The 17,011-nt window shown below is 42.1% G+C and overlaps 1 protein-coding gene and 1 long non-coding RNA gene across 4 annotated transcripts in view; both read left to right on the forward strand.

The window, feature by feature from the left end:
* Positions 1-3,210: 3,210 nt before the first annotated feature.
* On the forward strand, positions 3,211-10,748 carry LOC308059355. The gene is made up of 2 exons (XR_013926213.1): positions 3,211-7,340; positions 7,491-10,748. It is a non-coding gene; the product is annotated as an uncharacterized lncRNA (long non-coding RNA).
* Positions 10,749-11,653: 905 nt separating this feature from the next.
* Positions 11,654-17,011, forward strand: part of SCAF4 (SR-related CTD associated factor 4) — a 47,093-nt gene continuing 41,735 nt past the window's right edge. For all 3 annotated transcript variants that reach the window (XM_080376535.1, XM_080376536.1, XM_080376537.1), the window contains exon 1: positions 11,654-11,833. In XM_080376535.1, the coding sequence (XP_080232661.1) occupies positions 11,804-11,833 (30 nt within the window). In that variant the 5' untranslated portion in view covers positions 11,654-11,803. The remainder of the gene's footprint in view (positions 11,834-17,011) is intronic.

A 17,011-nucleotide genomic window follows, 5' to 3' on the forward strand; every position in this document is an offset into this window, starting at 1 on the left:
AATGTATTTCTGTCTTTCCTTACTTTATATCCACACCATCTCTTAAGCCACATTTAAACATAATTTTTCAAAAGAATTAATTAGTCTTTATTTAATGGCTGTTAGCTCTTAGCATCTCTGTGCCTCTGAAGGACAGCAAGAACAGCAGTACCACAGTATTATCAGAGAAGATGTAATTTCTGACATCTTCAGTCTTGCACCTACAATAAAATCTTTCCTAGTTTCACAACCTTGCCAGTCTCCACATCACAGCAGAAGAGGGTGGTGAGATGAAAGAACAAAATGGGAAGTCTGTTCTCATGTGTCTACCAGCAAAAGCAAGTTTAGATTGCACAGAAAACCTCAATGGTGGTTTGTCTTCTACCAGTACTCTATGCCATATACTTTCCAGTACAAAACCTACATTCCCTTAGTAAGGAGTTGCACAGATATCTTGCAAAGTGAGCTCATTATTATCTTGCTGTGTGATTTGGAATCTCCGTAAATACTGGGCAGTCCCATCTCCATACAGTTATCTAAAATATTTTATTAAAGGCAGAAGCTTCCTCCTGTCTGCAAAATATTAAAATAAATGGTTACACTAAGCATCAGATATAGACAAGCTGCACCTTTCAGTGGTTAGATATCCATCAACAGCAGTTTTAGAGTCTCAGCAGCAGTAGGAAAAAAATATTTTCTTAACACTAAAGGCAAGTCTACAGTAGTAACTTTGTAGCAGAACATAAAAATCCAAATGCTCACAACAGACAAAATCCATAAATTCCCCCTACTCCAACTTCCCTCAATAAGTAGTTTCAAAAGTAACCCCCTGGCCAGAAAGAACTATTTGACACCAGGCTCAAATCCTGGTATTCATTGAGAATACAAGAGAAAACCTCACAGCTAGAGCATCTTAAGTGCAAACATCAGATCCATCTGTCTGCATCAAAAGGCTGCCTGCAGAACCACCTTGTTTTACTTTGGTCACTTATACACCAACAGTGCAAAGGAAAAGAGACAACCTCTAAGGTGACCAGCTGTTAAAAGTTTACAAGGCTTTCTAGAACCCAGGGCTTTAAACTATACCTGTGTACTTACAGTGGAACTAAAAATCAGGTTGAAAGCTAGTTCTGTCCAAAGCTTCTGCACACTGATTCACCTAACGAAGCAGGCAGGCAAAACTCCCTGTCCTACGAAGTTTCCACAAGGCTTTCAAAGTACAGTTCCACTACAGTCTGCCTGTCGGTAACACAACAGTTTACAAACAGTAAAAACAGATCAGCATCCACAAGCATCAGTTTAATTCTCAAGTACAGAATCACAGTGCCAGGCCTACAAGTTCGTTGCTGTCAGAGTGCAAACAGTAAGAGAAAGAAACTCTTCCCTCAAAGACCTATTGATTTCAGGGGTCTGATTTTAGCATGACATGTATTTGATGCCAACGCTTAGAGAACAGTTAAGTAAACCCCTCATCCATGATGTGAGGTAGAGCTACCCAGCATACCAATCACACTGCAAATACTTATAAATCATGAACATATACAGTATCATTTTAATAAACATTATAAAGCCACAGCAATATATCGAACATTGCAGGAAAACCAGGTTTGCTTTTCTGTAGAACACAGTATTCCAGGAAATTCTGGCAAAAAAAAAAAAGTTGTCTCTAAGTTAATTTACACCAGTAAATTGGAAAGTGATAATGCGCAAGTGATAACTAATCCTTATCAAATGAGTCAGAGAAACACTGACAGGCAGAGACAGGTAATCAAAGAACAGGGAATATGATTCATGGATGATAGTTGTCAATCATTTTCTTTATCAATAATGATGCACAATGCTAATAATAACGTAGGAGACTGAGCAAAATTGAGGATTCTTAACATCTTCAAAGATCAAGACTTACTGTTATCACCAGAAGAAAGTGACAGACATACCATTATGTAAAAACCTTTATTAATGCCTAAGCTAAGTGAAATTCAGTTAAACTTGTCATTTTATTCATAATGAAATACAAGTACTTACTGAATTCAAAACCATTTCAGATTTCAACAAGCTTGAATAAGACTTGCACATGTATTTCATCAGCTGGCACAAAGAAAAAAAAAGCATCCTTTACATCAAGTAACCATCATTTGTTCTGAACAGCAATTTCCATGCATTGGTGTGCCCATTTATTGCCCATCTGTTAGAAACAACAGTAAGCAAGCTGAACAAACTAAACTCATGCACCAACACAAGTCAAAACTGTTAAACGTAAGTCATATGGAAAAATATGGAAAAATAGTTTAAGATATGTATTACATGAACAACAAGAATGATACTAAATGCTCTATGAGCACACTGGATTGCACGGTCTTTGAGGCAAAGACCATCCTTTATATTTTAGAAATACATAGCACAATGCTGGGCATTGTCCACCCTGTATTTATACAACGCCTAATGTTGTTATAAAAGCAACTTTAAATAATAAACCTGCTGCATGCTTAAGTACCTTTAAATGTAAAATTGGCAAAAGTCTTAATGAAAAGAACGTGCTTTTCACTAAGTTACATTATTATCTATCTCCTCTCTCTAGTAGTCATAATACTATACAAGCAATGGCAAATTTTACTTCAAAATTACTGAGCATATTATCTTGGTGAAACAGATCTGCTTTGAACAGCAAAGCCATGGCCTAGTAAAACCCAGACTTAAGTCTAAAGCTGCAGCAATTAACCTACTTCACCCCTTCCCACCCCCAAATCCTAACATTCAGCCCCTCAGGAACCAGAATTTAATTCCCAACAAACAAGAGTTGCCAGGGATAATTCAGGATTTGTCTATACTGCAGTCAGATCCAGGACCATATTACAGCACAGACACAACCACACCAGACCTCAGCTTGGTGGGTGAATGGGCATAGAGCTCAGCACAGCCAGGCAACTGAATAATGAACTATGTACAATTTATTTAAAGAACAAAGTGCCCGCACTTTCGTTTGCCCAAGAGATGATAAACATTCAGAGACCCTCGTTACTGACTTTGAGGATGCACTAAATTCTTGAATTGGTGACGTAAAGAATGTACCAATTACCGAGGCTTCAGATTTCTGTTATTTTTAAAAAGACACCTGGTCCTAATGATATGAAGAAATTGTATGGAATAGGGACAATAAGTTAAGTGTAAATATATGTACTCAAAAAATGTAGGTATAGTAATTAGGTCATGTAACCATATAGTTTGAAAGAAGGGGTCTGTTTCTCTTTCTCTAACTTTCTCTAACAAGGGACCTGTTTATAAGTTATCTAGAGGGAGCGACTAAAAGAAACAAGAATAAGAAACAGTTGACAAGGACATAAAGTAGCTCAGACCGATAAGAACACTGCAAACTTGCAAGACCATCACATTCCAGGCAAAGGGTGAGAAGTACACCATGAGGAAGACCTACGGCGTTCCTCCCAAAGACCACTGCCCACATGCTGTCCAGGAGACCCCTGCCCACAATTCTTGAAAGAATTTGTGCAAGCCAGAAGGACTGATAAGCTAATTAACATAGGAAGTGAGAGTAGGCGGGTTTAGGTAGTGAATATGTATAGGTGTTAATTGAATATTTGTTGTTTTATTGTATGAATATGAGAGAGTTTGTCACTTCGGGTGTGCATGACTTTGGTGAAGCGACCCCCCCCATGCACCCAGTGCTGTCGAATAAAGATAACCTCCGCTCACTCGAATATTGGTGACTGATTCTTTAAATCATTTTGGCGACCCAGATGGGACCTCCTCTGCTCGGCTGCAGGACCCATTGAGAGCAGGGACTCCCTAGGGTACCCCCAGGGGATTTTCCCGGTGGGGCTCCTCATCTTATCTGGATCACCGCAGGAGCAGACAAGGGCTCCATCTTACGGAGCAAAGGTACTATCTTTATTCAAATATTATATTAATTGTAAATATTATATTACTATTATATTTAGAACAGTACTGTTTTGGATATTTCTGTTTTGGGGACCGGTCCATTTGTAAAGCTGTCCATAAGTCATAAGATTTCTGTGTGCTTAGGCAGGGTGGCGTATGCTGGGTAGCTAGCACCCAGGTATACATTTGATTTTGATTTAGTAAGTTGCGTTTTAGTCTGAAGACTAAAACGTTGGATAATTTGGAGTCAATTCACATACATAGGATTGACATTTGATTCTGTTTTGGTATTTGTTTTGATATTTAGGTAATATCGGAAACTCGTGTTTTAGTTTGAAAACTGAAACGTTGATGATTTGGAGTCAATCTGTGTATATAGGATTGATAATTGTAGGCTTAATATTAATTGTTGTACTTACTTTATATTGTAAATGTAAAAACATTTCTGTATTAGGTGTGATATAAATGTTGGTATGTGGTTATTGTCTTGAACGTCCAAGGGGTGAATGTGAACCTCTATATGTTTTAAAGTGTAAATGGTGTAAAGAATTATTGTATGTGTGGTGGGGACAAGAAATTGAATGCCCTAACTGTAAGGTTTGGACGCCTTGGGATAAGAAAGAGCCCTAAGTGAAATTAGAGTGGTCTGTGGCTGGGATAGCAGAGATAATATGGGAGGAAAACAAAGTGGTGGAATAGTAAGAAAGAGTCCGTTGGGATGTGTTCTAAGTCACTGGAAGGAAATGGGGGGGGCAGCCTGGGGGAAGCGTGAATAAGAGAACTTTGGTTAAATACTGTAATCAGTGGTGGCCCCTGTATAAGTTAGGGGATGGAGAAAAATGGCCCTTAACGGGACACTGAATTATAATGTTTTGCTACAATTAATGTTATTTTTAAGGCAAGAGGGAAAATGGGATGAAGTAATGTATGCTGGTATGTTTTTCACTCTGAGGAATCACCCAGAGTGGCAAAAGAATGTCGTATTAACTTAGCTCCACAAGATCCCTTAATATTAGCAACGGAAAAGGATCAGAGGGGAGGTTGTGGTTCCTTCTATGGAGCAACCAGCATTAAACACGTTGTAAGATAAAACTTGTACTAATGTATGTAAGACCTGAAGCGGGGGTGGGGTGGAGAATCAAAGACCCTGTGAAAGTGTTGAAGTATTGGGGTGAGTTTGTACAAACCCCCGTACCCGCTCGAAGGTGCGGCGGAGTCACGCTGGATGCACGGCAGGTGTTTGCTGTTTGCCTGCGAAGGCGTGACACGGAAGAACACAGACTTAAAGCAACAAGAAGCGGATTTGCATTCAGGGTAAGAAAGAGTTGAAACAGAAGTGCTGTCGCAGAGGCAGGCTTGTGTAACCTGCAGAGCAGGAACAGCATCTCCTGCCCCGAACCCTTCTGCTGGTGAGGAGGAGGGGGTTGCTGTTGCTGACGATTGAGCAGAAGGACCTGACAATGTCACCCCGATTGCTGCAGCATTTGCAGCACAACAGGACCGGTAACGGCCCCTTTAGGGCAGGGAATGGGTCTGAGGAGAATAAAGGTGAATCTTTGATGGGGAAATTCAGATGCTTGGAAGTTGGTTGTGAAAGACTTATCAGGATGATCTAAAGGTTCAAGTTGATTGTTGCTAGGTAATCGTGATGTAGAAAAGTTGATAAAAGGAACAGGGAACATTGATAGAAAGGAACTGGGAAGTGCTAAACTGGCAGAGGAGGAATGTCAGGCAGAAGTGAAAGAGTGAACCCCTCTCCTGTGGGATTGGATCAGTGAGCATATTGTAGGGAAAGCGGGACACTGGAAGCGAGACTGCCCTAAGCTAAAGAACCAGCAAGGGGTTCTGGTGAACTAGGGACTAGGAAAAATGAGGTGGAATTTTTAGTGAATACAAAAGCAACTTATTGGATGTTGAACTTCAGTGAAAAAAAATTTGTTACAGTTGTGGGAGCTGCTGGCCACCAGGAAAACATCCTGAAACCTTTAAAGTACAAACTAAGAAAACAAATAAGAATGCCAAGTTCACCAAAATCTTTGTTGGGATGAGATTTATTAGAACATGTAGACATTTAAAGAAGGAGAAATTAACCTACAAGTTGAAAATTATCAATTAATTGAAATCTTGAGCTTATCTTTAATTCAACAAAAAGGTGGAAAAGAGGACCTCCCTGAAGTAAAAGAAATTTTAACCAGGTGTATCTGGAAATAAATTCCAGGAAAGGCGAAAAATGCTTTACCTGTTACAGTAAAAACGATAAGGGGGAGGCTTGCCTAGTTCAGATAAAATATCCCTTGGTCAGCAAGGCTGTGGGGAATATTGGCAGAAAAACTGAAATAAAATACACTCTGTAGTAGTTCTACTAATGTAAATCTGTGTGTTTTACCATGACAGTGACTTGTTATGGGATGCGCAGATGAAACTCTGCATTGACAACAAAGTACAAGGAATAAGGTTGGTCAAGTACCTCCTACCACAATCAAGGGCAAGACTGGGTTGGCCTCCGTGTTTGCCACCAAGAAGAATCTTGAGCTCTGCTGTTGGCTGCAACCCAGTAGGCGCTGAGCGGTGGGAACATGCCATGCCAGACCTTGATGTGAGGAATGGCCCCCTGTTATAAGAGGGTCATCCAGGAAGGAAGAACATAAGATGGCCCATTGAGGCACTGATTTGGAAATTGGAAACTGCCTGGCCGACCATGAGGCCAGATGAGTAGCAGAGGAGGTAGGAAAGGAGGAATTATGCTTAATACCAGACGGTAAAATCCAAACTGTAAGTACAGATCAGGAGCCAAACTATTCTAAAGAAAACTTAAAGCTAATTCAGGACATGAATGATAAAATAAATAAGTGGACTTATTTGAGGGATGGTCGTATAGTGGTACCATCCAATTTAATATGGACCACAGCCCTAACAGAACATAATAAGACACATTGGGGAGCTGATAATTTATATAAAAGTCTAAATCAGAAATTGATAGGGCAAAACTTGTATACTGTAATAAAAAAGGTGACTCAGCAATGCGAAATGTGTTTGAAAATTAGCCAGGGCAACAGTGGCAAGTTGATTTTTCCAAACTCCCAAGAAAAGGGGGGTACCGATATTTATTAAATGAATGGACACCCCAATGTATCATACAGTATTATGGACCTGCAACTTGGAATCCTAACGAACTCATTAGCGGTGCTCGAGAACCTATCTACAATCTGAATCGTATCATTCGTCTACAGGCTGTCTTGGAAATTATTACTAATCAATCAGCTAAAGCTCTTGACTTATTGACAGACCAAGCAACTCAAATACAAAATGCAATTTATTAACACAGGATGGTTCTCGATTACCTGCTAGCCGAAGAAGGAGGTGTTTGTGGTAAATTAAATGTTTCCAATTGTTGTTTGAAAATTGATGACAATGGTGAGGTAGTTAAACAAATCACATCTGAGATACGGTAGTTAGCCCATGTTCCTGTCCAAACTTGAAAAGACTGGAACATTGACTTGTTTTCCTGACTTCCCGGGAGCCCCTGGGTAAAACTAATCCTATTTTATTTGTTATGTGGATTAGCCACCTTATTTTTTTTGCCATGTGCTGTTCCATGTTTTATAAGATTAATTCAGCATGTTACAACTAACATGCAATTTGCTACTATGGTTTCACCCAATGGCATTAAACAAATTCGAGTAGTACGCCAAAATGTACAGTCGACAATACAGATTATATAGTTAACACAATAACAATTTAATAGCAAACAAGAATTTGGAAATAATTAACTATTAACAATTCATATAACAATGTAGGCTGATTAAAAATAGAAATAGGATAGCAAAGAAAGAAACTGCCAGAAAAGCATAGATGAGGATATGGCAATACCTTTTATACTTTTCCACCTCCGCCATAAGTTCTTGACATGTGACAGCAGAAAAACGCACTCTCTGCCTAAACAACACAGGGAAAAAAAAAAAAAAAAAAAAAAAAAAAAAAAGGTTTTGATCCCCTTTATAATGAACCATATAGGTTAAACGTTTTGAGAACACTCACCTTACAGAATGTTCAGAGGGGGAAATGTGCACTCTAGACCCTTCTTCCCTGGCAGGTGACGCGGCGGTCTGGTGGTGAGAAAACATTACATTGAAAGCAGGGACCTGTCGTTTGACCATAGTGCCATAAATGTTACCCTTAACAGACTTACCAGAGTGGTAAGCTCGGGCAATGGGTCCAGGACTTCATCTGGACACTCAGCAGCCATCTTTTACCACACGAATGATCCATGTATACCTTTGAACATGCGCATGCACAATTTTAAACCCCACAGAATGTATTGGAAAAATCTGGAAAGATCGCACATGCAAAATCCTTATAGTCTAGTCATGATAGTGACGCATGTCAAAAAGGAATGTGTTAAGAAACTATAATATTTGATTTTTGCTGTAAGTATTGTTTTAAGGGTTTTTTTATAGGTTACCCAACCCTTTTGATTAATTTCAAAACCGTGTGTTAGGCACCCAATAAATTTGATGAACTACTCAACAGCCAGTAAACAACAAATAACAATCTATTAACAAACATGAACTAGAAATTGGATAACGGAATAACAATCCAGCAAAGTCTCATGTAATGCAAAAAACAGACTTCTTCACTTGTGAATCCAGCACAGTCCTGAATAATGTCGGGGTGGTAACTTCTTCGGTTCCCTCCATGATAGTCCGTGCCTGGTCCTTAGTATTTTTCTCCACGAGGTGACAAAAATGAACAGAAACGAGTAACAGGTCACATGGTAACTTTGCTGGAAATTTAACATTTTTCCTTTGCTTATATAGTGGTCTCTCGCACTTTGCTTTGTTACTCCATGAGTTCCACTACTCAGGACAAATTGCGAGGAGGAGATTGCACTCTTCTATACTAATAACTAATGAAAGAAGGGGTCTGTTTCTCTTTCTCTAACAAGGGACCTGTTTATAAGTTATCTAGAGGGAGCGACTAAAAGAAACAAGAATAAGAAACAGTTGACAAGGACATAAAGTAGCTCAGACCGATAAGAACACTGCAAACTTGCAAGACCATCACATTCCAGGCAAAGGGTGAGAAGTACACCATGAGGAAGACCTGCGGCCTTCCTCCCAAAGACCACTGCCCACATGCTGTCCAGGAGACCCCTGCCCACAATTCTTGAAAGAATTTGTGCAAGCCAGAAGGACTGATAAGCTAATTAACATAGGAAGTGAGACTAGGCGGGTTTAGGTAGTGAATATGTATAGGCGTTAATTGAATATTTGTTGTTTTATTGTATGAATATGAGATAGTTTGTCACTTCGGGTGTGCATGACTTTGGTGAAGCGACCCCCCCATGCACCCAGCGCTGTCGAATAAAGATAACCTCCGCTCACTCGAATATTGGTGACTGATTCTTTAAATCATAACCACTCACACAGCAAGCCCATCAAGTGCCAAGGCACAGCAGCTACCAGCGCTTGTACTAGACAATTCTGAAACACACTGGGGTACACCTACGTTATTTTTTTCCCACTGCAGGTTACGTAAAATCCAATTATGCACAAAGTCTGATTACAAACATGCTACAAAAGCAATTAAAAAAGAAGATTCACAATAAAACAATATCCAATACATAAATAGCAATGAGGAAAACGGAAAGCATGTAACACTTGGTTCTTAGAGGAATCACCTCTAGAACCTGTGGTGAACACCCCATGAAAGGCAAATATATAATATATAAACCTTAAAAAGTTTTAATAGGCAAAAGAAGTCCCAAATTTAACGTGAATTTCCAGAACCACTAGCAGCCTTTCCTGTCCTGAGAAGATTTTGTTTTTCTGTTACTCTGTATAAGCTACTAATAGCATGCTGAGACCTGCATTTGTATTATAAAGCATACGCTGAAAGGAATATAGTGTCAGGTACTCAACAGCTGTCACCATTTAACATCTAGATTTCAAACCTGAAAACTGATCACCAATGCAGGAAATCCATTCTCACTCACTCTCTCTCCCTAAGCCAAGAACCTTCAAAGAAACCATTCTTAGTTCTCAGAATGCTTTTTAATTGATGCAAGAACTGGACAGAAATAATTAGCATTTTTTCAACATCTCACCACGTATTCCAGTTTGGCTTTTGCTGTTCGTTATTTTTCAGGTGGCAGAGCAAGCTACCTTTTGTGAATTTTTGGAGAGTGACATGAACAAGAACAGTAGTAGAAGCTACATATGAAATAGTTTACCATGTTGAAGATAGAAAAAAAAAAAAAGTCACAAAAAGCAATGACACCAACACTAGATGGGCAGTATTACCTTTGCTCCTCCGCTCCTTAGCTCAGCAGCTTTCTTTAGAAAAAGAACTATTAAAGTTCAAATACTTTTTTTCTGATAAAAGATCAACCTATAGATACTGATGACATTTGTAAGAGCTTTCCATTTATCACTAGAACCCATTTATTTAAAAAACTTCTCTGAATATCAGCTGTATAACTGTACACAAACTCCTACTTACACATTTCACAATGAGTAGAACAAGTTCTTGTTACTGTCAGCTTTCTCTGAAAGCACATCTTTTTGAACTGCAAAGAGGGCTAATTGCTGGATAGTCACATATTGATGACAGAGGAGACTCCTGAGAGTAATCTGTATTTGATTAACAACTCCAACACCAGACACAGTTTAGTAGTATAACACAAAAGAAAGCCAAACAGACTTTCTGAGATTTCCGTAACATTCTGAGCCTCCTCTTTGCAGCTTACTCCCCTTGCTGGTGTACAAGGCTACAGTTAAACAATGAAATTGTATATTAAACAATGACATTTTGAACATACCGTATCATCCAACACTCTGCAGACTGCAACTCGCTATGATTTGACACGATACCAACACATTACGGTAGTACTTGACAAATGTGCTCTTTAAATAGATGCCAATAGCCAGCCAGTGTCCTTGAAACTACACTTTGCAGCATACCTGCAGTTTCCTCATGAACATTAACTCCATGTGTTAGCACGAATGCAGTCATCTATTAAACTATCACCTTTATCAGTGCAAAACACTTGACACAGAGAGCAGCCTTTCAGTTTTGCTCTGTTTTATAAATATAAGCAAGCAGCACAGTTTTTTCCACTGCAGTCATGCTAGGTATTCAACACACTCCGGTACCGGTCCTTGGCTCTATCCAGAGCGGTGTTTAGCATGTGCTCTGTGCCACCTGCGAGACTCGACTACGGGGGGTAGAAAAAACAGTATTTTTTAAGTGTGAAGATGGAAGCTGGCACTGCTTTCACCCCAGCTCCCCTCGCAGCTCCTGCGCCCAGACACGCAGCCCGCCCCGCAGCGACCGCCTCAGGGAGCCGAGCCAGGCCCGGCCCCCAACAGCGCCACAGAAGCTGCGGCCTGGCCCAAGGGGACGAGCCCCGCAGCCTCCGGGCTCAGGCCCCCGGGCCAGGCAACGACCGCAGACACGCAACAACCGCGGCGGCTAACGAGCGCCAGGCAACAGGGCGCCGCGGGCCTCACCCCGCCATTTCCCCTCCCCGGGGGCGGGGCCGGCGCTGACATGGCGGGGCCCGGGCAGTAACCCGGCCCCGGGTCACGTGGTGGACGCGCCGCGCCGCGCGCGCTTCCTCCCTCTCCTCCCCCTCCCCCCTCCCCCCCTCCTGTGGGTGGCGCGGGGCCGGGAGGCCTGCACGATCCCAGGGTGCTGTGCGCGGCGTGGGCTCCGCCATCCCGCTGGGAGAGACGGTCTGTGCCGGGGCCCTGCCAGCGAGACGCCGCACCGAGAGCGCGAGGGAGAGGGGAGAGCGCGAGCCCCGCCGCCGCCGAACGGCCATGTCCGCGCGCAGCCCCTGAGCGGGACCGAGCTGCCCCTCCTCCCCCTCCCCTCCCCCGCGCGGGCGTCCGCCCGCCCGCCCGCATCAGCCGCCGCCGCCGCCAACATGGAGGCCGTGAACGCCTTCAACCAGGAGGTGGGAGCCGGGGAGCGCGGCGGAGGGGAGCGCGGGCCGGGGGGCCGCGGCGGGGCCGGGGGGGTCACGGTGGCCGCCATCGCTCCCCCCCACCCAGCGCTCGGCTTCCGGCTACGGGCCGCGCGGGCCCGGTGCTGCGCCGCCAGCGGCCTGCGCCGGGGAGGGCCCGGGCAGCGCTCGGCCTGGCTCGGGCCGGGGCCTCCCGCCGGCCCCAGTGGCGGGCGGGGGAGGAGATCGGGTCTCTTGAGTAAAATGGAGGCCAGCGGGGTCAGGCCCGTCGCGGCGGGTGCGGCGGCCGGGAGCGTTCCCAGGGCGACGCCGCAGCCCGGCTTCCCGCACGGGCCGGGGGGCAGAGGCAGCGCTGAGGGACCCGCGGGCCCTCCCGGTGTGCTCCCTCCCCCCCGATTTCCTTCTCGCCCCGCTGAAGAGCGCCCCAGCCGGGGTCCCCGTCGCAAGGCGTTCCCGTTGCGTGCGGGTCGTTAAGGCGGGGGAAGCCGCGTTTCAGGGCGCGAGGCACTTTCATATTTCCTCGCAGCGGTTTGGCGAGAGAGCTGCCATGTGAACGGGCAGCACGTAGGGTAGGCTGGAGGTGGAATACCGGGAGGGGAAATTGCGAGGGGACTTGGCTCTTGTGTGGAAACGACGCGTGGGGACGGGACTAAGGGATCGACCCCAGCACTGGGGACACGGGAGGTAGATTGGAAAGCGTAAGGCTTTCAGATTCCTTTCATGGTGCATGGGAGCTCCCTGTCCTCTTTTGATAATTTTTTTATTATCATTATTCCTTAGTCAGCTAATCGGAATTGGAAACAAAATGGATTGCGATTGTTTTTTTCATAGTATAGCACAAAATACTCTAACCTCTACTTTATAAAGTGTTTGACACGTAACTTAAAAGGATTCTTAGATTAGGTGACGTTTCCGCCTCAGTTTGACAATTTGACTTTTGCAGGTCCTGTACGGACTATAGAATGTGCGTATTCACCTTGCAGATAATCAGTTAAAGCTAAGGCAGAACCTATTCCAGAATGTTTAATGCGTTTTGAAGGTTAGGTTGCTGTGCGTGCTTGCTGAACAGAAACAGGAAAAATGGCAGGCTACTCTCATGTGATGAAGTCATGCTGTGTAAAGTTCACTCTCTGCAACTGCTTGTCATATACACATGCACAACCGAAAAATCGGCTCATCCTTAACAAAATTATCTAAGTACAAAGCGAAAAGTAGATAGCATATGCCTCCTGTTAATGGTTTTATGATTTATTTGCCCATGTTATGGGTGTATTGTGCTGTTTCCAGTACACCCATGCTGTGTGTGTATTGTGCTGTGGTATGGAAGGGTACAAGGCAATCTTGCCAAATGCATTAAAATAGAATTGCACACATGCGGGATTGTCAATTTTCATGTAAACAGAGAACAGAAATATTTTTACCTGACCAAATATAAACAGAAGTTTTAGCAGGTGATTACGTTCATGTCATTCATTTCAACATGGTGCTACCTGATAAAACTTAGTGTTTCTCAAACAATAAAACCCACTTCTGCTGCTGTTCCGGTGGTGAAAGTATATATGATTTTAGAGTCAAAGCAGTGTTTCATGGTATTCTGTGACTAATCCCTGTTTTAGAAATGGGCATGTTTTATTTCATGTATTTTCATCTCAAATGTAGTAGAAGTATGTTACTTTTCTTCAATACAATCAGAAATACTGAGTGAAATTCTGATGGCTGGCAGCTGAGAGGTAGTAAACCACTGGATTTTATTTGGACATCAGTTATGGGGAAGAAAAACTATACTTGCTAAAATGCCCATTCTGCAATCATTTGTATGTATGACTGGTTGCAAATGACTACCTATGTGTAAAGCTAGCATGTTAATAGATTCAAGGTTTGTGTAATTACTGTCCTTTCTCAGAAGATGTGTTTATGATACTAGCTAAGAACATAAAGTCCAGATCTTAAACTGTTCTCTTAGCTTTCCAGCATGTGTTGCCTGAAGCTGTGCATGCAAAGCAATACATACTGAAATAAAGTGTGAGGAGGGTAAGATTTACAGTCAGATATTGTTCCATTTCTGGGCTCAGTGAAAGCAGAGAAAGTGAAAGAACTGTTTTACAAAAGCTCGCAACGTTCTTCACAGAATGGTGGGAATAGCGCACGCTAGTGAGTGTGTGAGAACTCATTTTGTCTGGAAGACGTCCTACAATGTGTAGACGTTGTGAGGACTACAGAAGTACCAGTCTCTGTTCAGTGAATATGTGATTATTTTATTGAGAATGGAATAGCTTCAACAGTGAAGACTGGGTCATCTACAGAATATACTGTAGGTCAAGAATTCCTGAACTTGCTGGCTGTACAATACCACTGTAGACAGAGAATTGTGGTTTTACAATAGCAAATTAATCTGCAGTAGGCACAAGTTTTGTGCTGGACTTCCCATGTATGTTAGAGGTGATGTGCTTCTGGCTTTACTGTCTCTTATGTGGAAGTGGCAGCTGTCAGCTTTTTGCCAGTCTACATGTGCTGCTTCAAGTGATGGGATGGTTTGGGTTTTTTTAGGGTGGGTTTGGTGATTACAGCAATTTCTTGCATGGTGGGAGGTCCGAGTTCCAATCATGGCTGTAAATTAGGCATTTTCTAAGCTATTAGGTTAGTATCTGTCGTCTTCTCAGACCAAGAGCTTGGGGAGGAAGAGAAGAACGTCAGCAACACTTGGATTTATGGAATTTGAACTGTTTTGTTTTGGTTGAATCTGTTCATCCACTCCAGTAGAAACCATTAGTAGTTTTGTGTGACTTAGGTTCCAATTCTACTCGGAAGTTCAGTTTCTGCCCTTTGGGTTATAGGCTTCTGACAGTATGTATGATTATGTTGCAGTGAAATAACAAGTTTCTGCCTGTCAGCTAATTGTGATAAGTATATGGTCCTAGCTGCCCATGTGAATTGTGAGGTAAAACTTAGAGAGGTTTGAGCTAGCATTACACTTAGTAATTGTGGCAAGCTGGGAGAGAACACTTAGAGTCAATTAGTTTGGCTCTGGCAATGGGTGGTAACTTACACGGCTTGCGTAATTTGATCGTGTTTGATTGTGTTGCCCATTGCTGTAGTCCTGTTCTTTGTACCTATATTTTGAATGCAAGTTTACCAGTAAGTGTACGTCTTAAAAAGTCTCATTTTCCTACAGGAGCAAGCACATTTTTTGTGTTGACCAAACATGTACAGCTGGATAACAATAAAGCAGCAAACTCTAGGCAGATATTACCAACCAAATAATTGGAATTTGACAGTTATGTAGTGTAGTATATTTTCCCTGAGGAAATTAGTTCAAACTGTATCCTGGAAGAATGAGTTAGAATTCATGTACTGTTAGGTGTATATGTTGTGTTAAATTAATAGTAAAGTGTAAGTAAATCACAAAAGATAGCCTGGTAATGGTGCAAAACCTTGTTACCTTTTAAGAAAACAAGTAAACATTTTCCTAAAAAAACCCTCCAAACTCCAAAACCATGGTTTATAAAGGTTTTAATCCTTTTCATATTTTAATTTAGGGGATATGTGTTTTCTGTAATCTGAAGAACTTGAGGGATAGTTTACTGGTTATAGAAGTTAGAAAGATTTATTCACGGTCTTGCTGCTGGAAGTAGAATAAAGTCAAATTTCCTATTTTGTAATCTTATATTTGTATTGAGTAATGCAGTATATTCACCTAATTGTGTGTCTCACGTTGGTAATAGTTAATCTGTACCACTGAAACAATTGATATCCCACTTGAGCATGCCTAGATCACAAAGAGGGTAGATATTTTGTGGGCTGTTTATTTAAAGTTAGAACTGCAGTTTTCTTCTTTACTATTTATCCATATTCAGTGAACTGAGCAGTTGCATTTTGGTCTGGTATAGCTATCTTATGCTGATGGTAAGACTTCATTTTACATGTTCTACTACAATCTGTTGCTCCCTGTTCTTCCCCTCCCCTCTCCAGGTTCTATAAATAGAGTTTAGCAGGATATCCTTCACAGTGGCTCTTGAGTGGTTACTGGAACTCATGAATCCCAGTTTGATTCCCTCTGTTGTACGGCAAAGCAGCAAGGACCTGACTACCAGTATCTGTGGTTGGAGGAAAGATTAACGTAGTCTTTTGTGAATTTTGGCATCCTTTGTCTCTTTAAGAAAACAGTGAAAACTGCTACCTGTTGTAGCTGCCTAAAAATATGCCTGTTTTCCAGTAGGTGCAAAAGGATGTATTTCTAAGTTAGTGCTGCCTCCCAGATGTCCTCGGAGAGTGCTTAAGCAGCAGTTCAAGTGCTATTTGGATGGGGCAGAGGGAGAGAAAGATAGAGGGGAGTGCTGCTAGAGTTTTAGAGTGAGTTCAGTCCCTTTCCTAAACTGTGAGACCCAGACCAAAATGATGTCTGAAGTAGTGTGCAGCTCTTTTGGGATGGAAATTGCTTTGTTGCTTTTATGACTGTATCATGGTAATTGAAGGGTCTTCTTCGCTGTGATGAAAGAGCTGTGTCTTGCTACTGGACTGAACTGTTTCCAGGAATACTGAAAGCTGTGGCATTCTAGTAGAGAATTCATGGTAAGAGAAGAAATGCGATGAATAGCTTTCCAGGAGACATGCTGGACTTCTGAGCACAGCACTGATCCTGAGAGGCAGTTAAATTTCAAAAATATTTGTGTAGAAAATAAAATTCTGTTCTGTGTACTTTTATGATGTTATTTTCATATGAGTGTCTTTTGTAAAGATGTTTCTTCCCAGTGATTCAGAATTTGTGAATGGTCTTTCTAGGCCACAGAAGTAGCTTAGCTGATGAAGTACTATTTAGCTTCATTGCCTGGGGTTCATATCTGGTCTAGTTTAAATCTCACTTTATTTTCCGAAGAATGTAGCCTGATGGCCGTGAATTCTGTGGTGATCTTTTACCTTCTGCAGCACCTAATACTTGATATGCTGGAGAGGTGATGGTCAAGCATTTAAAACTTACATTGATCCTCTGAGACATAGCTTAACAGAAGTTTAGCAGACACCATTATCTTTTTCCTTTTCTTAGTAGCTCAAGGAGGAGTGGGGACCTGAAGGGGAAAGGAAGGAAATAGAGGAATAGAGGAAGGAAAATGTATGTAGCTGACAAATCTTTGGACCCGTGTGTATTATTTAAAACATCTACCTTTTAAAGAT

Source organism: Falco punctatus, assembly GCF_963210335.1.
Source record: "Falco punctatus genome assembly, chromosome: 2".
NCBI classification, from domain to species: Eukaryota; Metazoa; Chordata; class Aves; order Falconiformes; family Falconidae; genus Falco; species Falco punctatus.